This window comes from Bubalus kerabau, chromosome 13, assembly GCF_029407905.1.
Source record: "Bubalus kerabau isolate K-KA32 ecotype Philippines breed swamp buffalo chromosome 13, PCC_UOA_SB_1v2, whole genome shotgun sequence".
Taxonomy (NCBI): domain Eukaryota; kingdom Metazoa; phylum Chordata; class Mammalia; order Artiodactyla; family Bovidae; genus Bubalus; species Bubalus kerabau.
The window spans coordinates 67956326-67979829 of NC_073636.1; the positions used below are offsets into that span (position 1 = coordinate 67956326).

General features: G+C 37.9%; 1 protein-coding gene across 5 annotated transcripts in view; it reads left to right on the top strand.

Annotated features, from left to right (window-relative positions):
• The window catches only part of RALGAPB (Ral GTPase activating protein non-catalytic subunit beta), a 90803-nt gene that overhangs the window by 22586 nt on the left and 44713 nt on the right, over positions 1 to 23504 (top strand). For 3 of the 5 annotated variants that reach the window (XM_055545021.1, XM_055545020.1, XM_055545022.1), the window contains 8 exons: positions 4096 to 4259; positions 5765 to 5951; positions 9389 to 9520; positions 15039 to 15217; positions 16516 to 16664; positions 16793 to 17009; positions 19437 to 19472; positions 20694 to 20895. In XM_055545021.1, the coding sequence (XP_055400996.1) occupies positions 4096 to 4259; positions 5765 to 5951; positions 9389 to 9520; positions 15039 to 15217; positions 16516 to 16664; positions 16793 to 17009; positions 19437 to 19472; positions 20694 to 20895 (1266 nt within the window). The remainder of the gene's footprint in view (positions 1 to 4095; positions 4260 to 5764; positions 5952 to 9388; positions 9521 to 15038; positions 15218 to 16515; positions 16665 to 16792; positions 17010 to 19436; positions 19473 to 20693; positions 20896 to 23504) is intronic. The other 2 variants (XM_055545024.1, XM_055545025.1) reach the window with 1 other exon arrangement.

Here is a 23504-nt window from a genome sequence, read left to right on the forward strand (position 1 = left end):
CTTCCTCACCATTCTCAGGCTTCACAGAATTGAAGAGAGGGAGGGCCTTGCTGTGGGTTAGGCTTTGGCTTACGGGAATGTTGTGGTTTGTTTGATCTTCTATTCAGACACTAAAACTTTCTTCATATCAGTAATAAGGCCCTTTCTTTTTCTTATCATTTGCGTGTTCACTGGATTAGCACTTTTAATTTCCTTCAAAAGCTTTTCCTTTGCATTCACAATTTGGCTTACTGATGCTGGAGGCCTAGCTTCTAGCCTGTCTTGGCTTTTGACCTGCTTTCCTCACTAAGCTTAGTCATTTCTACCGTTTTACAGTGCTTTGTTAGATTTTGTTAGACAACCAAGTGATTCAGTTTTGTGCACGTGCATGCATACACACACATTCTTTTTCAGATTCTTTTCCATTATAGGTTATTATAGGATATTGAATATGGTTCCCTGTGCTATTACGGTAGGTACTTGTTATTTCTAGTTTTTGATTTAAAGTGAGAGACATGATTCTTCCTTTCACTTGAACACTTAGAGGCATTGTAGGGTTATTAAATGGCCTAATTTCAATATTGCTGTGTCTCAGGGAAGACGGAGGCCTGAGAAGAAAGAGAAGGCAGGAAAATGGCTGGTTGGTGGAGCAGTCAGAACACGTTTATCAGTGAAGTTTGACATCTTATATGGGCATGGTTTGTGGTGCCGCAAAACAATTCTAGTAGTAACATCAAAGATCATTGATCATCAAATCACTGTAAAGATATAATAATAATGAAAATATTTTGAGAAATACCAAAATGTGGCATAGAGACACGAAGTGAGCAATGCAGTGGGGCAAATTGCACGTATAGACTTGCTCAGTCAGTGTAGGATTGCTACAAGTTTTTAGTTTGTAAAAAACCCACAATATTGGTGAAGTGCAATAAAACGAAGTGCAGTACATTGAGGTATGTCTGTTAACCCCTTAATCTTATCACCACATCACCAGCCACCCAATTCTACTTCTGGTGGTGTAGTCATTCAGTCATGTCCAACTCATTGTGACCTTGTGAACTGCAGCACGCCAGGCTTCCCTGTCCTTCACCATCTCCCAGAACTTGCTCAAACTCATGTCCATTGAGTCGATGATGTCATCCAACCATCTCATCCTCTGCTGTCCCCTTCTCCAACCTTCGGTCTTTTCCAGGATCAGGGTCTTCTCCAACGAGTCGGCTCTTCGCACCAGGTGACCAAAGTATTGGAGCTTCAGCCTCAGTCCTTCCAATGAATGTTTGGGATTGATTTCCTTAGGATTGACTGGTTTGATCTCCTTGCTGTCCAAGGGACGTCTTCTCTAACACCACAGTTCAAATGCATCAGTTCTTCAGTGCTCTGCTTTCTTTATGGTCCAACCCTCACATCTGTACATGACTACTGGATAAACCATAGCTTTGACTGTTTGGACCTTTGTTGGCAAAGTGATGTCTCTGCTTTTTAATACACTGTCTAGGTTACATTTGGGTGAATTAAATGCTGGTTGTTTGTATTTATTGATTTCAAAAGAAGTTATAACAGGAAATGGTAGAAAGTAAGTGGTAGGAAGACATTGTTTGTAGCTAAGCAGATTCTTCTAAAATGATAATACTTTTAATGCTTTCTTATCATCCCATTTAGGAGACTAATTTACTAGGCTTTTTCTTAGTAAATGGGAGAGTTTCGTGGCTAGTATTGTCTCCTCTTTGTACTCTTACCAACTCTGAGTGCTCAGTTAATTTTATTGATGAGAAGAAGCGATTGCATTTATATTAATTAGGCTTTTGCTTTTCTCTTTTTAAGAAGCATCAATATCGTATAAATTGTTCATTTTACTATTTGGTAATTAGCTTGTTTTCCCAAAAGTGTGTGTAATTCTGAGAGGGTGCTGAACTGAGTATTAGAGTTCTCCTGGCAAATTGTATCTTAGGGAGCTAAATATTTTCAGTGCTAAATATTGGGAGTTATGATCTTATCTCCTGTTATTGGGAGTTTTTTGTTTTTGTTTTTTGAGTCAAATAGTCACAAAATTGTCAAGTTTCCTTAGTTAATTGTTTTTATGAAAACTAACTCTCAGAATAGAGGAAACAGCCTCTACCACTTTGCTGAAGATTAGGTCAGAATGATGTAGCCTTTCTCTTTTGCCTGCCAGTTTGATTTGGGGGAGCGCATGGCTGAGTGAAGAGTGACCCATCATCTAAAACTGATTAGGGTCTTCATTGCTCAAATATACTGTACTTTAGAAAGTGTGGCATTCTTCTAAAGCAGTCGTTGGCAAGCTTTTTTTGTAAAGAGGCATATAGTAAATATTTTAGGCTTTGTGGGCCATACCGTAGTGTCTGTCACAGCTGTTCAACTCTACTGGTACAGAGAAGCAGCCATAGACAATATATAAATCAACGCGCATGTTTGTGTTCCAATTTTTTTTTACAAAAACAGATGACAGGCCAGATTTGACCCACAGGCCATACATAGTTCACCAGCTCATGTTCTAGAATGGTTTTTCTGAAGTTCGTAAGTTGCTTTTGGAAATATTAGGGGGAAAAGAGCATCTTTGATGTTTCGACCTTTCTATTTCTTTTTCAGTAAAGATTGCCGTATTTCTCTTAGCTGTAGAAACTTGGACACTGCTCTTGAATTTAGGCTGTCTGAGTGATGCCACAGTACCTAAGGAGCAGATGTTTCCTTTTCTGCACTGGGCAGGTAGTACTAGGAATGGTAGGTAAGCCTGGGTTACCATTTGGGAAGTTTCTAGTGTCATTGCTAGCTTGTAAGAGTGTTGCCCCTAGGACCACTAGTGGTATTTTTATTTTTTATTCTGGGTTTCCTCTTATATGGCTACATGAGGTTTGGGGCTATTGTATATTTCTTACTCTTGCTTAGTAGCAGACCAACAGATACAGGCTTGAGCCTCTTGGCTTCCCAGGGTCCGGATTCACCTCAAACTGAACATGGGACCTCTCCCTGTCCTTGGGGACTCTTGTCTTTTCCTAGGTGAATGTCTCATCATTTCACTCTAGGTCTGGCTGCTTTAGGGAGAACTTAGGGTTGTCATTTTCTTGCAGCTCTAGTGTAAGTGTTTGGTTTTATGGGTCGTGGCCCAGAATCTGAGAATCTTTATCCTGAGGTTGTGATGGAAGTTCTGAGAGCACTCACTTCATTGTCTGGATTTCTCGAGGAGGCTCTGAGATTCCCTCCTCTGATAGAAACATGTTTTATGAATTTTTTGTGACATGAGTCATGTAGAAACTTGGCCTCAAGATTTATTTCAGTAATAATAGTTACTTGCCTTGGTCTTCACATGGGAACTCTGGAAGCCCATTCACTATTTGCCAATGTAGTAGGTTTACTATGATTCTTGAAAATCTTAAGGTGATCTATGTTGGACAGTGGGGATAAGGGCTGGGGCTTGTACTTTTATCTTCCTCCTCAACCCTAGCCCTGATATACTAATGTAATAATACTGTTGGGAAAAAATGGTGTTGTGAACTAAACAGAGCTATAAAACTTCTTTGGGAGTATCTTGGGTACCTTTGGGTTAAGTTGCCTTTTTTTAATAGAGCCACAGTTAGCAGGTGCTCATTTCTGAGGAAGTTGTCTCTGTATCCCATCAGTTTTGGGGACCTGTTAGGATATTTCATTTTTTAGGCTCTTCTCTAGCAGACATTAACTTCAAAGGGATTGTGAGCATTATGAAATTCATGCTGAATTCTTGTGAACATATGTTTAAAATTTTTTTAAAGAATACAAAGGTCATTCTGCTGTGTGAGCAGCAGAAGTGGCTGTGGGTATTTATTTACTCATTCATTCAGCAGAAACCTATGGCGTATCTGTTGTATGTGCCAGGCACTTTTCAGACTTAGAAAACCCAGAGGTGAAATCCACTTTCTAGTATCCTCCCTCTCCCCGGGAGCTCTTCAAGCTCTTTAGGAGTGGTAGGTTTAGATCCCAGAGTGCCAAACTGCATGAGAAGGAAATAGCTTTGAACTGAAGAGGGTGCGCCTAGTTCTGTCTGCTGGTGCTGTTAGGGAGTTGCCTGTCTTTAACTGTTGCATTCTGTCCTTAAGCCTGTCAGTGATGTCTGTCTGTCTTCTTTAGACAGGAACAGGGCTCCAGTCAGACCCGACTATGCTTACAGGTCCTGAAAGCCATTCAAAAACTGGCCCGTGAGTCATCCATTATGGCCCGAGAAACCTGGGAAGTCTTACTGTTGTTTCTTCTGCAGATTAATGACATACTTCTAGCGCCACCAACTGTTCAAGGTTTGTTAATTATTTTTTCTAATTTATTGCTGTGCTCCAAACACAGTTCACTTTTAGACTCAATGAGTAGTAGACTCAGTGGGGATTTAAAATTTGGCACTACAGTTGAAAAACCAATATGAGGAGAGACTCAGTGAATTAATACATGTTTGATAATGACAGCAATAGTAGCTTGTTCAGTGTATCAGGACAGAGCCTATATAAGAAACAACTAATGTACCTGGTTACAAAGTAGTTATCCAGGTAGACTGAAAACTTGATGGCTGCAGAAGATATTTTGTTTAGCAAATGAAACCTAGAAAATCTTAAAGTATTCTATTTGGAACTATGACAAGTGTGTCATTTATTACCTAGCCATCAAAAAGCCTTCAGTTTTATGAGTTTAGAGTGTATTTTAAGATGTCTTGCTTTGTATAATATAGCACAGTATACACAGACAATAAGTTGATAATTCTAGTTCCAAATTCCCCTGTTGCTTATTCATCTTTGTATTCTTTTTACTGACACATGTGAGTGTGCTTGTGCTCTGACACAAGTGCAGTGTCCAGGAAGAATTTTAGTGTTGAGAGGGACTCCATAATAGAAATACCCTGTCTGGCATTGGTGATGAGCTAGCCAGATAGGTAGTGTGCCTCTCTCTTAAACAATCCCCATGCCAGGGATTCAGCACCATAAATCAAGCCATCCTTCCCCTTCTGGAGCTTATTATTGTTGAAACTTCATTTTTGCGCATTTGAAATCCTTAGAACTTTTCGTTCTGTATGGAAATCCAAAGTTTGCCTTCTGTGGGTAGGCAGAGTACAGACCGCTGCTCTTCTCCTTAGTTCCCAGGCTTGGAACCGAGGAGCAGCTCTATTTTGGGCTCTGTGGTTGAGGCTTTGTCCTGCCAGAACTAGTCCTTTGGCTCCCTTCTTTGGCTCCCTCTCCCTTGAAGGGTGGCTTTCAAACACATGAAGCATTTTATAGCAAAGTTTGAAGGTAGGAAGTCTCAGGTATTTGTTCTGATTCCTTTTCTTGTTGGCTGTGTGAACTTGGGCAAGTTACTTAAATTCCCAGAACCTGTTTTCTCATCTTCAAAATGGATATAATTGATAATTGGTAATAGATACTATTGATATAAAAACCTACCCTGCAGAATTAATGTGAGGTCACGTGTATGAGCTATGTGGCACGGAAAGTGACTAATAGCCATTCATTGTAGGCAATCATCCTTTCCCTTCTTCTGTGTGTGCTCCTGTCTCACTACTGGAAGGTTAAGATCTTCCATAAGAACCCAGCAGGGCCACTTGAAAACTTCCCATGTGATAATGGGTTGATGTGTTCATGATTTCCTTCATAAGAGCTCCTAAGAGTAGTTTTTTGTTCTTACTATTAAGTGATTATTTGAAAGTTAAAACTTAACATTGCAGTTATTTTAATTTTTTGACCAGTTCTCCCAAATCAGTGAGTTAAAGATTCTGCTTTACAAATAAGTATGCCAAAGATGTTTTCTTTTTGTTGGTAAGGTGGCATTGCTGAGAATCTAGCAGAGAAGTTGATTGGTGTTCTCTTTGAGGTTTGGTTACTAGCATGTACGCGGTGCTTCCCAACACCTCCTTACTGGAAAACAGCCAAGGAGATGGTGGCTAACTGGAGGCACCACCCAGCAGTGGTGGAGCAGTGGAGCAAGGTCATCTGTGCACTCACTTCAAGGTAAGTTACCGTCATCAACTTGTCTTCTTTCATCCGTCTGGCCGTAGGCAGCCTTCCCCTAATTCTGTATCTTTCTGGAGTACATGGTAAAAGCCTCTATTCTGTGTCTCTTATTATTATACTTTAGTTAATAGAATCAATCAGTTTTTAAAAATAGATGTAGCAATGGGCTTTGTGCCTGTCTAATCTAAAACCTTTTAGATTGAGAAAGTATGTTGGAGAGGCAGATGAATTCTGAGCCCTACTATTCCCACCCCCCAAATCCCACTCTAATTCTAATTATTAAAATGTTTAGAAAGAAAGCGAAAGTGAAGTCACTCAGTCGTGTCTGACTCTTTGTGACCCCAAGTGCTGTAGCCTACCAGGTTCCTCCGTCCGTGGGACTTTCCAGGCAAGAATACTGGAGTGGGTTGCCATTTCCTTCTCCAGGGGATCTTCCTGACCCAGGGATTGAATCCAGGTCTCCTGCATTGTAGGCAGATGCTTTACAGTCTGAGCTATCAGGGAAGTCCAAAATGTTTAAGATCATTATTAAAAAAAAAAATGAACCAAAGAAAGTTATAACAGAAAGAGTTAAGTTCACCAGAAATCTTATTATACATAATTTTACAGAAATAGGACCATACCATAATGTTCTCATATGTAACCAAAGTAGGCAGTTTTTTATAATAATTATTTTGTTTTTTGGTTTCTTTTTTTAGCCATTTATATATAATATCACTATTCTGTGAGTAAACCGTTAGGCTTCATTTTTTTCAGACTTTTTTTTTTTCATTTCTTGTAATATATAACTCTTTAAAAGCTGAGCATTCTTTTTTAAACATGATCACAATACCATTATCACACATGAACAAAATGTTAACAGTTTTCTAATATTGTTTAGCTTTTGAGTGTTCAGATGTCCCTGAATGTCTCAACTTTTTTAAATAGTTGATTCCATTGAATCAGAACACAGACAAGGTTTGGACATTATATTTAGTTGACATATTTCTTAAGCCTATTTTAAACTGTAGGTTCCTGCTCTCTCATTTTTATTTCCTTGCAGGTTTTTTTTGTTGTTGAATTGGGTTGTTTTGTCCTATTGAATGCTTCACATTCTTGATTTTTCTGATTATGTCCTAGTTGTTAATTAATATGTTCCTCTGTCCCTTATATTTCCTGTCAGCTGGTAGTTAATCTGACAGGAGACTGGAAACTTAATCTGATTTAGACTTAATGGGAGGTTTAGTGGTGGAGGTGGGAACAGATAATTTATAGGTGGTATTACGTATCAGAAGGTACATTGGTCTTTTTATGAGTTAATATATATATCTTTATCACTCATTTAAGATGAATTTTTGTTTGTTTATTCTGGTATGTCTTTGTGAATGTCACTATTATGAATCTATTTTTAAATAATACATCCTTTTATCTTGATTATAAAAGTACAATACATGCTTATTATGGAAAATTAGGAAGACATAAGGGGAAATATCCATTACTTACAAATAACCAATCTTTGAATATATTTTCTTCTGCTGCTGCTGCTGCTAAGTCGCTTCAGTCGTGTCCGACTCGGTGTGACCCCATAGACAGCAGCCCACCAGGCTCCGCTGTCCCTGGGATTCTCTAGGCAAGATCACTGGAGAGGGTTGCCCTTTCCTTCTCCAATGCACGAAAGTGAAAAGTGAAAGTGAAGTCGCTCAGTCGTGTCCGACCCTCAGCGACCCCATGGACTGCAGCCCACCAGGCTCCTCCGTCCATGGGGTTTTCCAGGCAAGAGTACTGGAGTGGGGTGCCATCACCTTCTCCGATATTTTCTTCTATCTTATCTTTTTTAAAAAATCAATTTGAGATTATTCTATATAGTGTTACCTGCTTTTTTTTAGCTTGATGTCTGATTCTTGTCCTAGTAATTACATGTACCTTTTTTCTTCTTATGTAGATCTCAAGATCCTATTTTAAATGGCCTTATAGTTTTTCATTATATAAATGGAATTATAATTCATTTAATAGTTTCTCTGCTGTTTTGATATTTAAATTGTTCTCTTTGTTTTCCTTTTAAAAACTATTGTTGGGAATTCCCTGGTAGTCCATGGTTAGGACTTGGCACCCTCACTGTTAAGGGTCTGGGTTCAATCCCTGGTCAGGGAATTAAGATCCCATGAGTCGCTCAGTGGGGCAGAAACAAAACAAAAAAAGCTAAATAAAGAAGGATATAAAAGTAAAAAAGAAAAAATATTGTTGATTTGCGAGTACTTTACACTTAGTCTTTGTATGTATTCTGGTTATTTTATTAAGATATATTTTTAGATTAGTTATAGTAGATCATAATCTATTCTAAGTATAATAGATTAATAATTGAGTCAAAGGGCTTTGAACAGTTTTAATACATTTGGAATATTAGTATTTAGTTAAGTAACTGAATGGTCAAATTCAATTTATGGGACACATACCATAAATTCTAAACTTCATGTAAAGTTATGTTGCAGTTGTTACGAATAAATTATAATAAATTAGTTGTGTTGAGGGCATTTGTAGTATGATGACTCTTTTAAAAAAATTTATTGTTTATATTATATGACTATATAATCAACATAAGCATAATTGTGCATGATTATATGATTTATTTATTTATTTATTTGCAGTTATAAATTAAAATTTTAAACAATTTGTAATTTTATAAAATTATATATAATTTGTAATTTATGTTATAGTATACATTATAAATGGAGAAGGCAATGGCAACCCACTCCAGTCCTCTTGCCTGGAAAATCCCATGGACGGAGGAGCCTGGTAGGCTGCAGTCCATGGGGTCGCGAAGAGTCGGACACGACTGAGAGACTTCACTTTCGCTTTTCACTTTCATGCATTGGAGAAGGAAATGGCAACCCACTCCAGCGTTCTTGCCTGGAGAATCCCAGGGACGGGGGGAGCCTGGCGGGCTGCCGTCTATGGGGTCGCACAGAGTCGGACACAACTGAAGCGACTTAGCAGCAGCAGCAGCATACATTATAAATTTATATTCTGTATAAGTGTTATATACAGTGTTGTTTATTACATACAATGTTATATATAATAAGATGTATTAAAATTTATAATATGAGAAGCAATATTTAATTTATAAAATCACTTTTCATTTTATAATTATATCATATAAGTAAATAACATTTATAATATAATCATATAACATAACTATATGAACTAAATTATAAATGATATTAATTTTTTAAAGAAATAAACACTTTAAAATAATTTTTACAAAACTGAAAGTCCTCTTCTAGTTTATTTTATAAAAAGGTTTTCATTTATTTTATTCACTTCAGTGAGGTATAATACAAGTTTCATCTATTTTCTCCTATCATATTTCTCCTACTATATTTTAATGCTTGAATGTATCTTCAGTTCTGTTAAAAAGGAACTTGGTGGTGTGATTTTTTTTTGTTTTAATTTTCTAGATTGCTACGCTTTACATATGGTCCTTCATTTCCTCCATTCAAAGTTCCTGATGAAGATGCCAGTCTGATCCCTCCTGAAATGGATAATGAGTGTGTTGCACAGACATGGTTTCGCTTTTTACATATGTTAAGGTACCCTTGTTGTTGTATTTCATGTGTCCTTACCCAGTAAATGTCTTAGGCAGGAACCATACTATAACTCCTTGTTGGAGTTCACAGTGTGGCTGCTAAGCCCAGGAGTCAGATGGAGCCAAATTGGACAATACACTCATCTGTGTCACATGCCCCTTCCATCCTGGCAGGGTCAGGCTCTCCTCAGCTGCTCTTGGGCCACACTCTCTAGGGGCTTCTTCCCTGCAGTAGGTGCAGTATTTGTTCTCTTGCCTGTTGCTGCCGCCTGGGTGACAGTCTGTCTTCCAGGACTTTGTCACATTCTGTGGGGCCTGAAGACTACCTTGTTTCTCTCTGTGACCAGCACTGACTGGTCAGTCTTATTCTCAAGGCCTCTCCTCTGGTAGCCTTGTTTAAAATTCCACTAAGGGAACAGCATAAAATATCACAGAGGGACAGATTGTTAAAAGTAATAATACTTCATGCTCTTTCTTTCTTTATGATATTGTTTTCAATTCAGTTTCATTGCTTCCTGCCTTTCTCTATTCTAGCCCTATCCTTGTGCTCTGTGGAACTTTAATTCTGTTGTGTACTGTCTTGATTCATAAACTTTTTCCTTGCATCTTTTCTTTCTGGTTTGATGAGTCTCATTTTTCTATTTGTATATTAGTGATTCTGAATTACTCTGTATGACTTGTTTATAAATTAGGGATCTTAACTATTTTCTGTCATTTTATTTTTCAGTTTGTAGTTTGTTTTTCATCTTTCAGTGATTTTAGTTTATTTTTTTACATCTACCTTTTTCTGTGACCATTTTCTATTTCCTTTAAGATTAGAAAGTCTTCTGTGTACTTTGATCCGGTATATACTCACCTATACTCACTCACCGGAGAAGGCAGTGGCACCCCACTCCAGTACTGTTGCCTAGAAAATCCCATGGACGGAGGAGCCTGGTAGGCTGCAGTCCACGGGGTCGCGAAGAGTCGGACTCGACTGAGCGACTTCACTTTCACTTTATGCACTGGAAAAGGAAATGGCAACCCAGTCCAGTGTTCTTGCCTGGAGAATCCTAGGGACGGGGGAGCCTGGTGGGCTGCCGTCTATGGGGTCGCACGACTGAAGTGACTTAGCAGCAGTAGCAGCAGCATACTCACTCACTGCTTCTGACTTTGTGTCCTTTGTGCCATTAAGTTCCTTTTATATGTATGGGTTTTGTCTTTGGGTTGCATATTATTCCATTGATCTTTCCATTCATTTTTTTTTTTTATTATATACTTAAAAAAAAATTTTTTAATTTATTTATGGCAAAACCATTCATTCTTATAGGAGAGTCACACTTAATTACTTTAACCTTCTATAGTTATTGGTATTTGGTAGAACTAACGACTTTTTCCCTTTTTCCACGTCTTAGAATATTTTTAAGAATCCCTCTTGCCTGTTTAACATTTTAGATGAATTTTATAATCCATTTGACATGCTATAAAGCACATGTGAAGAGAAGAACCTCACAAAACCTGTTGGGGTTTGGAGTATATATTAGGGTAAGGAACATGTCCTGCTTTAGCAGATGAACCTGGAAATCTTAGTGGCTTAGTACAATATGTTTCATAAAAGCCTTGGGTAAGGAACAGCTTTGCTTAGGTAGTTATTCAGGGCCTCAGGCTGGCAAAGGCTCCGCCATCTTCAACATGTGGCTTTATTAGAACATTAACTTTGTAGGCAGAAGCCTCTGTATCTGGCTAGAAGATGGAAAAGAGAAAGCAAGGAAAATTATGTGGAAAGTTTTTATGGACTTCCTAAATTGATGTGAATCACTGCTACCCATATTCCTTTGGCTGGAACTCACATATGCCACATTAAATTACAAGAGAACATAGAAGGAAAAGAGAAATTATCAAACAGCTAAGCAATTCTCATCTCCGCCAAAGATGAGAATTGTATTAGCTTGTATTTATATTTAGGAGCAGCTGACATCTTAATATATTGTGGTTGCCTTTCAAGACTAGGTATTTTTCTTTTTAAGAATCTTAAATATCTTGTGGAAGTGTTTTGTACATCTGCATAATTTTTTGTGTGTGTGTGATTATTCCTATGTATTTATTGCTGATGTTGTGAAAGGCCAACTTTTTTTCCTATTGTTAAGTCTTACAAGTGGCTGTTGCTGCTGTAAAGAAAATGTTTTACCTATTTTACTTTTGTATATTATATTTGGGGTTTTAAAATGCTGTATTTCACTGATTCTTTTTAGATTTCTAGATGTAATGGACACATATTTGCATATATCTGCAAATAAAAAATGTCTCCTTTCTAGTAATTTATACTTGAGTCTGTGGTAATTCATTAAAAGTGTTTTGGTTGCAGTAAGACCTGTATATGAGTTCGTGTTCTACTGCTTTTTCCTTTGTGAGCTTGAGCAAGCAATTTAGTCTCTCTGAGTCTCAGTCTCTTTTTAATCTATAAAATGGGGATAATAATAGTGTCCATCTTGTTACAAGAATTGAAGAAAATATAAAACAGTGCATCTAGTATGTGGTAGGTGCTTGAAAAGTTGCCATTTTTGTTACAGTTATTTTTGTATATTGTTTTCAGTTCAGTTCAGTTGCTCTGTCCTGTCCTACTCTCTGCGATCCCATGAACCGTAGCACGCCAGCCCCCCCTGTCCATCACCAACTCCCAGAGTCCACCCAAACCCATGTCCATCGAGCCGATAATGCCATCCAACCATCTCATCCTCTGTCATCCCCTTCTCCTCCTGCCCTCAATCTTTCCCAGCATCAGGGTCTCTTCCAGTGAGTCAGCTCTTCTCATCAGGTGGACAAAGTATTGGAGTTTCAGCTTCAACATCAGTCCTTCCAATGAACACCCAGGACTGATCTCCTTTAGGATGGACTGATTGGATCTCCTTGCAGTCCAAGGGACTCTCAGAGTCTTCTCCAACACCACAGTTCAAAAGCATCAATTCTTCGGCACTCAGTTTTCTTTACAGTCCAACTCTCACATCCATACATGACCACTGGAAAAACCATAGCCTTGACTAGACGGACCTTTGTTGGCAAAGTAATGTCTCTGCTTTTGAATATGCTATCTAGGTTGGTCATAACTTTCCTTCCAAGGAGTAAGCATCTTTTAATTTCACGGCTGCAGTCACCATCTGCAGTGATTTTGGAGTCCAGAAAAATAAATTCAACCACTGTTTCCACTGTTTCCCCATCTATCTGCCATGAAGTGATGGGACCGGATGCCATGATCTTAGTTTTCTGAATGTTGAGCTTCAAGCCAGCTTTTTCACTCTTCTCTTTCACTTTCATCAAGAGGCTCTTTAGTTCTTCTTCACTTTCTGCCATAATGGTGGTGTCATCTGCATATCTGAGGTTATTGATACTGGTCAGAATTTCTACAACACTATTGTGTTAAAATGACACTGTTTTGACATCCCTCTTTTCTGATTTTCATTAGAATGCCTCTAGTGCATGAAATTTTGAATGGGATATTGGTTGTTAATATTAGATAGTTACTGTTTCTTGTGTTCTTGATTTCATAAGCAATTAAAGAATTTTAAATTTAAAAATACAAATAGGAAATAGTGCTGAATTATTTTCAAGTCATATTTTGGGATCCGTTTAAGCAATTAAATATCTTTTCTTATTTTATCTATTGATAGTATATTAATTTTCTTCCCCAGTGTTGAATCATCCTGCATCCTTTAAAGATAAATTCTGCTTGATTATGGAATGTTGTTCTTTTAATATTTTCCCAAATTGTCTCTCTCTCTGTTTTTTGACTAATTTATTCTTTGGCAACTTTAAAAAACTTAGGAAACGTCCTATCTTTTTCTGTACTCTGTTGTATGAAAGTTATATATTCCTTAAGAATTTGAAATATGCCACCAGTAAAACTCTAGTAGTGGAATCTTCTTTAATGGTAGTTCCTTTTTTTTTTAGTGGTCGTTCTTAGATAGTCTTTTCCTTTCCTTCACTATTTATTTCTTTACTTTTGGTTGTGCTGGGTCTTTGTTGCTGCATGGGTTTTTCTCTAGTTGCAGTGAGCGGGGGCTACTCTTTGTTGCATTGCATGGGCCTCTAATTGGGATGCCTTCTCTTGTGGGGCCCAGGCTCCAGGGTGTGTGGGCTTCAGTAGTTTTCAGTGAGTGGGCTGAGTTGTGACTCCTGGGCTTTAGAGCACAGGCTCAATAGTTGTGGTGTGTGGGCCTAGCTGTTCCATGGTATGTAGGATCTTCCTAGACCAAGGATTGAACCTGTGTTTCCTGCATTCACAGGCAGATTCTTTACCACTCAGCCACCAGGGAAGCTCCTACTCTTTCACTATTAATTGATCTCTTCATACTCTGTCCTTCTTCTTGAGCTGAAAGAGTGTTTTAGTTGCTTTTTTTTTTTTTTTTTGGATATACAGGATAGGAATTTGAACAAATGCTGGTGGAAAAGAGGGGTTATTGTGTGATGATAGAGAGGTCTTACTGGGCGTCGGGAAGCAGTGAACATTCAGTACTCGTGACTGGAGGGATCTGGGCAGCCTTGGGATAGGCTGCTCTATCATCTGTCTCTCTTGGCTGTTTTGATCTTCTTGTGCATATATGCATTGCTCTCTTTCTCTGGCCCTGAGGCACATGGGACCTTAGTTCCCCAACCAGGGATTAAACCTGCGTCCCCTGTCCTAGAAGGCAGATTCTTAACCACTACACTGCCAGGGAAGTCCTTAGAGGCTTCTTTTCTCCTCCACCCCACAGAGTGAACTACAGTTCTGTGGATACAGTATACTAATACTAGAAGCCCTTTTCCATACAGGCACACACATTCTTTTGTCCTCACTTTCATTTACTTGAAATTAAGATTCTAACTAGATGGAAAAAGGTTTCAAAGGCCCAGGTCCTCTATAAACCACGGATTTATATTTCTCAGCCTAATTCTTTTGATCTTGTAGCCAGTGGAAGTTCTTTCCAAGTGGCTGGCTATGCGTTAACTAACATTATTACTTTGAGTTGGAAAGGCTGTTTAATGGACACTTAAGCAGACTGTTTTGAGTGAAAACATAAATCTGTTTTTCAGTGGAAATACTCAAGCCCAAATATGTTGTTTTAAATATATCAAAATGTACGACTTGAGTGCATGCACAAGAATGTAAGCACTAATCCTGATTTTCACATAGTTTTTTAAAAATTGGAAATATTAATACTAAAGTAAAATTTTCTCCTTGGGGTTCTTGTACATTTATTTATAATTTAACCATTCTGTTGCTTAATTCCAAACATATAACAATATATCCATATATACTTTTAAAAAATTAAAAATTTCTAGTCTTATTTCGGTTCTCATTCTCTGAATAGGCAAATGAAGTTTATGTAAGCACACTGCAGGTCTTCTGTAGAGTTGATGTTTGCTTCTCTAGCCTATTAAACACAGATTCATCTCCTCTCTGAATCAAATAGGTACACACAGCCCTGTTCTTAAAATTAGATTGTATGTATTTTATTGCTAAAGAAATTTCTAAATGTATAATTAATTCTTGCTCTCTCTTTTGATAGTAATCCCGTGGATTTGAGTAACCCAGCCATTATAAGCTCTACTCCCAAATTTCAGGAACAGTTCTTAAATGTGAGCGGAATGCCCCAAGAATTGAATCAGTATCCCTGCCTTAAACATCTGCCTCAAATATTTTTTCGTGCCATGCGTGGAATCAGCTGTCTGGTGGATGCATTCTTAGGTGAATTTTGTATATGTTGCTGGATGTTTGAAGATAACTCTAGAGTCTGGTTTTAGAGACTATTAGGGGACAGCCCAAAGAAAAAGATGAAGAGATTTGATTGCCAAGTAGTAAACTAGGAAAAATTATTTGCAACTAATGTAATAGCCTGAGTGTTTTTGTTATTATTATATAAATGCTGAATAGATCAGACGATGCAAAGAGAAAAGAATAAGACCCAGTAGATAAGTGGACAAAGGCTATGAATAAATGATTTGCAAAAGAGAGGCGTGTCATTTCACTAATAATCCTAGAAAATACAGATTAAAATGTGTTAGGTATCATTCTTATATGAATCATTAGGAAGCAAATTATACTTTTTGTGAAACGTTGTTTTAAACTGTTTTTCACATGAAAAGTCAGAATTTTTTTAACCTGTTAAAGAGCAGTGATATTTAATGTACTCAGATGCTCAAGTGTGTCCAACTCTTTGTGATCCCATGGACTGTAACCTGCCAAGCCCTTCCATCCATGGAATTCTCCTGGCAAGAATAGTGGAGTGGGTTGCCATTTCCTCCTCCAGGGGATCTTACTGACCCAGGAATTGAACCCACGTCACTTAACATCTCCTACATTGGCACGCAGATTCTAGTGCCACCTGAGAAGCCCTTGATATGTAATACCTGTCATTTAGAAAACATTTGTTATGTGTACTTAATATATTACAGAGGTATTACAGAGGTAATACATTAGTTCAGTTAAGTTTGGCTGCCACTTGGTCAAAAATACCAGTGGTTTAAACAGGGTAGCTTATTTTCATACATGTTAAGCCCCAGGCTAAGCTGTATGGGGCTGCTGTGGCAGTTCCACCATTCTCAGAAACCCAGGGCACTTCCATCTTCTGGCTCTTCATCCTTCGAGCACATTATCATGGACCATGATGGTTGAAAGAGTTCCAGCCATCCTCTTAGTAACTAGGAAGAAAGAAGCATCTACCTTTGATTGGTCCTTAAAAGGACACTTAAAAGGAGATTTTTGGAGAAGACTCACCCAGTAATCACCCACTTCTCTATGGTCAGAACATGGCCACATCTGGCCATAAGCGAGCCTTTGGAATGTAGTTGTTTATTCTGGGTAGCCACGTCCAGCTAAGTTTTGTGTTCTGTAACTCAGGAAGAAAGGATGGGTGGCAGTTGGGAGGCAGCTTGTAGTCTCTGCTATACTAGTCAGTCCTGAGCCTTCACCAGTGTTGCTTGAGGAAGATTTGCTGACCACATATTTTGAACAAGAGGAATAACTCTTTTTGTCTTTCTTTAAAGGCATTTCTAGACCCCGATCAGACAGTGCTCCTCCAACCCCCGTGAACAGACTGAGTATGCCTCAGAGCACTGCTGTCAATACCACCCCACCACATAATCGGAGGCACCGGGCTGTTACTGTGAATAAGGCCACCATGAAGACAAGCACAGTAAGAGTTTTCATCACCATTATTATACCTTATAAAATTGGCTGTTTAATCAGCCATCCTTTTAAAAAGTCCTGCTATTTTTGCAAACTTCTTGTGACTGTGGCTATATTTTTTTGTTCTTCTCACAGGTTAGTACTGCTCACACCTCAAAAGTTCAGCATCAGACATCCTCCACCTCTCCTCTGTCAAGTCCAAATCAGACTAGTTCAGAACCCCGGCCACTGCCTGCCCCCCGGAGACCAAAGGTTAACAGCATCTTGAATCTCTTTGGATCATGGTTATTTGATGCAGCATTTGTTCACTGTAAACTTCATAATGGGATAAACAGAGACAGCAGCATGACTGGTAAATATTGCTCAAGAAATACGTTATCATTTTTTTCTTTCCTTTTTTTTCTTTTTAATCTTTCCTACCTGCAAGATTAATATGTATCTTAAAAAGCTCTCTGTCTCTGACCAAGCAGTGTCTTGTGCTTAACCCCTTCCAGCTGAACTAATTTTGAACGTTTTCCTACGTGTCCTTTTCATGTTTATTCTACGAGGTTTGGCTTTTGTCTGGTTTTATTAGATACATTTCAGGCTAGCCACTTTTTGTTCAATCAGATTCCTTTCAGTAGGTGACCTGGAAGTTCCCTTCATGTCAGCCAGGATAATACTATTGATATAAAGAATTAAACATGATTGACCGGAAATTTATTCACAAGAAGTGTTTTCTTAGATTTTGACAGCCATTCCCTCATTACTGCATATAAATCAAATTTCTGCTTCACAGAAGACTATCCTTTTAGGTTTTAGTCTAGAAAAGTTTATTTCAAGGGCACATTTTAAAAAAATATCATTTGCTCTGTAAGTAAATAAGACTAATAAAGAATTAATAACTCAACCTTGATATCTCAGAAATGAAACTCTTATCTAAATCTGATCTATGTCATCTTACCATTATAGTTGTAAGTAGTGGCATTAGGGTGCAGGATGGGAGGGTGGGGTCCTATAGACTATACTGAATATTTATGACTGTATGAATAGAGCTGAATAATAATAATGGCTAACATTTATTGAGTTGTGGTTACTTTGTACCAAGCACTGTGCTTTATGCATTAATTCTGCTCTATGTAATAATATAATTAATATTGGTTGATTGGTAAGAGAAGCACTTTTCCCCTGGGGTTGGAAATAACTTGAGTTAAAAGGATGCCTAATTGCATTAGATTATGCATCTTCCCTGGTGGCTCAGACAGTAAAGAATATGCCTTCAATGCAGGAGACCCAGGTTCTGTCTCTGAGTTGGGAAGATCCCCTGGAGAAGGGAATGGTAACCCACTCCAGTATTCTTGCCTGGAGAATTCCATGGAGAAAAGAGCCTGGTGGGCTACAGTCCATGGTGTCACAAAGAGTCAGATACAACTGAGCGACTACCACACACAATGCATCTCTGGGGAGAGTGTTGATTTCAAGGATAAAACTAATAAAATAGCCATAAAAGTCTCTTGCTTTCTCTCAGAAATAAATTCTTTTCTTTTATATATCATCTCAGAACTAAGGGTCTATGTCTGTTAGCATTATACACATGTAATTATTCTGGATGTTCTTATAAATCTTTAAATAATTTATAAGAGAAGTGGATATAAAGACATTTTCAGGAATATAATTTGAGGTTGCATGATTGAGTTTAGGGATTCCTTGTTTGTTTTGTTCAAATTCAGATACCTTTTATTCTACCATTTCATATTTTATTTACAAGTTTGACTTATGGATAAGTAAATGTATTTATTTGATGACTAAATGAAAACACTTAAAAAACTTTCTGGCTTCTATTTTCTTATGTTCATGTGCCTTATATTTTGAATTTTATGACCCATGTTTATGTTTATTGTATTATATTTTCTAGATTGAGTCAGTCATATATTTATTTTCACTAAGATATAATTATTTTACAGTGTAACTTTTGGGTATCAAGCTGTTGACACTAAAATCCCTGAATCCAGAGTGGTTCAACCTGCTGCTTCCTTGGTGGGCTTGCTTAAAGGGAACTTACAAATCTTCCCACTCTATAGGGAGTTTTTAACAGCTTTGCTCATCCTCTCGTGCCAAAAGATAGAAACTAAAATTCACATCGTATGTGGGCAACTAATTCTTATTTTCAACTCTTAACCATTTTCCTTGGTGGGGAAAGGATAGCAGCTCTTCTTCCCCGACCTTGTGTTCAGAGATGAGAAAATCTGTTGTATTACTCAGGAGATAGGAGGTGTCCAGACAGTTGAATGGGTTAGAGTCCTTTTGGGTGCTGCTTTTGAGGATTTGGGGTGGTGGAAAGTTGGAGAATACTAACTCTATTAGTCTGTTTTCTAAGTACTGGCTGCCATCAAGGAATTCTGCCATGTAGTTCACCTCTAACTTAAAATGTTTGCTTCTCTGAACTAGTTAGCTTTAGATATACATGACAGTACACGGTGCTTTGTAAATGTAACATTGAGCTGGGAAGGGTTAATGAACTAAAATTTTAATGCACGTTATGGGCAGTTCAGAACCTCAATTCTTTGTAGTTGTGTAATTTTCTTCGTTCATTGTTTTGCATGATACAAAAATCATAATTTTGGATCTGAATGCACAGTTTCCTGTTTTTGAACTAGCTTGTTGTATCATAAAGCTTTTAACCTAACTTTTAAAAAGCTAAAAAGCTTCTAAACTTATTGTAAAATTTCACCATCTTTAAAGTATTTTATAATTACTGCTGTCCTTTGATTTGTTTCCATTTATTTCTATTATCTTGCAGCATCTTTTATCCAAATTCTTCTTTCTTATAAATCTTGTAAGTAGGAACCAGAAGCTTCTCCTTAATTGCAGTCATGTTTTTATTTTTTTCATAATTCCATTAAAATTTTTGATTGTCATTGTCTCTTGTAGTTTTTGCACTTGGGAAGAAAAATACTTTTCTGTGTTTTGAATGGGGAAGATTGTTGGCAAAAGCAAATTAATCTGCCTGAATCAGTCCCATTATTTTGTACACTAGTCTGGTCATGTCATGAATTCCAGGATTTTGCACTAACTGTGTTTTGGCTTTTTTTTTTTTTTTTAATTTAAAGCTTAAGCTTATTTTTTTACAGATTTAGTGTTTGATTTGTATGCATTCTGCATGTAGTGTTTTTCAAATGTATTATTGCTGGATACCTTATTCAGGACTAAAAATGGCTCATGGGAAGTTGCATAAAGATTTATGCTTGACTCTGCATTCTGTTAAATCTATTACTATAAAATAAACATTTCATGTAGAGTGATAAAAGATTTCAGAGTGACTTTCACTACACAATGAAATCTTTTCCTAAAAACGCGAGCAACTTTCGAAGGGCTTCTGTTTCAGTGACAAATGACCATGATAATCTTTCTTACCCAATCCAATTTTCTGATTTATCAACCTCAAGTTAGCTGCTGTCTGTGGTTGTTAAAATTCATTCTCATTTTGCTTGGTTGAGCAATTCTTCAGTGTGTGTTTTGGAGTTGGGTGGGTGGTGGGAATGCTCTCTCTTCCTCCCTACCCATTCTGTCCTTACCTTGTCCTCTCCCTAAAGTATACACCCTGGCATGGGATGACCCATTCAGTTATGATGTCTGTCTGGGGTAATGTGTAAATTGCAGCACCTATTTTTTTATTGTTTAAGCATCACTTTTATCAGGAGAGGAAAAAACAGAATAAGTAATAGAAAAGCCAAATTCTGTGTTATATATCTGTATGTGTGTGAATACAGATATATATATAAATGTACTCTGCTAATCAAAAATTCAGTTGAAAAATGCTTCTTGTTGAATCTGTTAACTGAGAGTACCACTATAAACTAATTGTTACCCCTTTTCAAAGAAGATTTCAGAGAGCCCTTTAAAAAAAAAATTAAGACCTAGTTGCCAAACAAAAGTATTATTGGATTCTATTCAAGTAGCTATTTAATGACACCAACATTTGATCTTTGTGTCCAGGGTCCCATGAGCCTTTTTGCATATCAACAAATATAATAAAACCCTCCTTTTTTCTCCCCAGCCATTACAACACAAGCTAGCATGGAGTTTCGACGGAAAGGGTCACAAATGTCCACAGACACCATGGTTTCCAATCCTATGTTTGATGCAAGTGAATTTCCTGATAACTATGAAGCAGGAAGAGCTGAGGCTTGTGGGACACTGTGTAGGATTTTTTGTAGCAAGAAGACTGGAGAAGAGATTCTGCCAGCTTATTTATCCAGGTCTTAGAATTTTTTTTGTTTATTTTTCCATTTGTATAGTTGTGATAGTGAAAGTCTATTGTAGCATGGCTTGGTAGGCTGAATTGATAAGTAAATGTTGGTTTTAAATACCTGCAAATGCATGTAAGTAATTGAAAGTTTTGCTTGAATTCCTTTTTACCTACCGTACTAGATTTTATGAGGACCCCCAATACATCTCTTTTATTTTGGAAGTATTTATTCTAACTTATTGACATTTAATAATTATAGAGAGATTTGGAAGGGCCACACTCAATTTTTGATACTTTTTTTTTGGCCACAGTATTAGACACTATAGATGATCCAAAAATGTTAACTGTCAATCCTGCCTCTAAGGAGCTAATTTTCTCAAGCAGAGCCATGTACACAGTAATACCAATCCAGCAGCAATAGGAAGTTGGCAGGAGAGAGACACAGATAAAGTGCTATAGGAATTCAGAGGAAGCAGCAGCATACCCTTGCTCCGGGGGTTCAGAAAAGAGTACAGAGAGTTGGATGATTGTGCTGGACTTACTAGATGGCTAGTTACTTAGACTAGCAAGTGTTAGCAAGTTGAATGGGGTCATTCTATCCAAATCTGTGCCTTCAGCCAGTCTTTTTGAATGTCTCTGCCATCCGTTCAGTTGCTTATGCCAGAAACTTGCCGTCATTTTAGGCCTCTCTTCTCTCCCTCTGTATCTTTAGGTAGTCAGCTGACTCTTGCCTTTCTTCTATTTAACCCTGTTTCTAATCTCTCCACTCTGTCCCCACCATGACACTTCAGGTGTCACTTTTTCCCTAAATTAACTGGTAATGGCCTCCTATTTTTCTTGACTCTCTTTTGCCCTCCTCAACTGATCTTTCACACAGCTGCTGAAGTGATATTAGAAAGAACATTCAGGTGTCTGTGTACATACTAGATTCGCAGGAGAGAAGATTAAACTGACTCAGAAAAAGTAGAGAATATAGGTAGAAACAGAATGGTACATGCAGGGAACTAATCAGGAGTTAATAATAATAAGCTGTTGACTTTAATGGAAACCCCTCTTAATGTGACTTAAGCAAAAGTTTGAAAAACTCATGCTATTTAATATTTCTAAGATCAGGACATGCAGCAGGGTCTCAGAAAGGGCAGAAACCAGGGGTTAGAAAGTATTCAGGGACCAAAACACCTTTCTGTTTCTCTGTCGTCATGGTCTTCTAGAACTGCCTCATTCTTCTGTTATCTGCATATCAATTTCTTACATTGTAGTGTGCTTCTAAGTTCCAAATTTCCATGGCCTTTGCCTTAGTGACACAAAGGCCAATTATTATTCTGAATCCCAATTTCAGATTCCTGGGAAAGAGGATCTGATTAATCAGCTGTCTGCCTCTAGTCTGATCAGCTACGGCTGTGAAGGTGGTTCATACTGTATACAGGCACCCCTTGTAAGGGCACATTTCTTAGGAGGGAGACTGTGGGTTGGGGTGGTACTCCAAACGGTGTCAGTAGCAGTAAGGGAGAAGGCTGTGACCATGAGCCTTCCATCTGGCCCATAAGATCAGATGGGTGGTAGTGTGACCAACCAAAGAACAGATGTGTGAGGGGGCCGAGGATGGGCTTAGTGTTGAAGCTGTTGAATTTGAGGTGCCTGTGGGTTATTTATCAACAGATATTTATAAAGTTCCTACTTTGTGCCAGACATGGTGCACAGGGAGTTCTAGAGTCAGACACATGCTGTCCTCAGGTCTCCAGTGTGCTTTTGGCTAATGGCTATGGAGCTAGAGACTAATTTGACTATGTTTGCTGGCTTGTGTATTATTTAACCAGACTAACAGCTTAGAGAGCCAAGGTTGTCAGCCTGGGGAACACTAGTATTATGAGGCATGTGGAATAAGATTTGTTAAAGGAACTAGCCATAGACATCAGAGAAGAATAAGAGGAGGGAGTACTCAAAAGGTTGAAGGCTTTCAAAAAGCAGAGTAAATTAAGAGTTAGACGTGTCTTTTGGATTCAGCAGTTGAGAGGCCACTGGTTGTTTGTTAGAACATGTTTTTAGTTGAGTTCCAGAGAGAGAAGGTAGATTGAAATGCGTTGAGCAGTAACCAGGAGGTGAGGAGTTTTGTGGAGAAAATGCCTTATATAGTTGAAGAGTGTACCTATATAGTGTCTCTTGAATGATAGAAGTTTGAATGCTTAGTTCTTTGGGGTTAGGGGAGGATGTTGAAAGTAAGGTACACTTTAAAGTACATTCCTAAAAGGATTCTTACTCAGGGTGACCTTCATACTGTGCATAAAGGGTCAGATGAGGTTTCTTTCTTTCATCGTGCCCCCAAAATAGTAGGGGAGTGGGAAAAGACACAACACACTTTTTTTTCAGGAATTTTGGAATACTGCAAAATTTTACTGACATGAAATTTAATTTGGTAATTCCTCCAGTTTATTGATAATTACTGCGGCCTTTTGTTTTTAGTTAACTTCATTTGCAGGCACCTGTAACTTTGAGTTGCAAGGCTTAATTAACACTGCAAGAAAGTGTAATAAACATGAATCTCTTTTTTTTTTTTTGATTAAGAAATACAACTTGGTTCTTAGTGTATTTGATTCTGAATTGTTCTAACTCTCATTAATG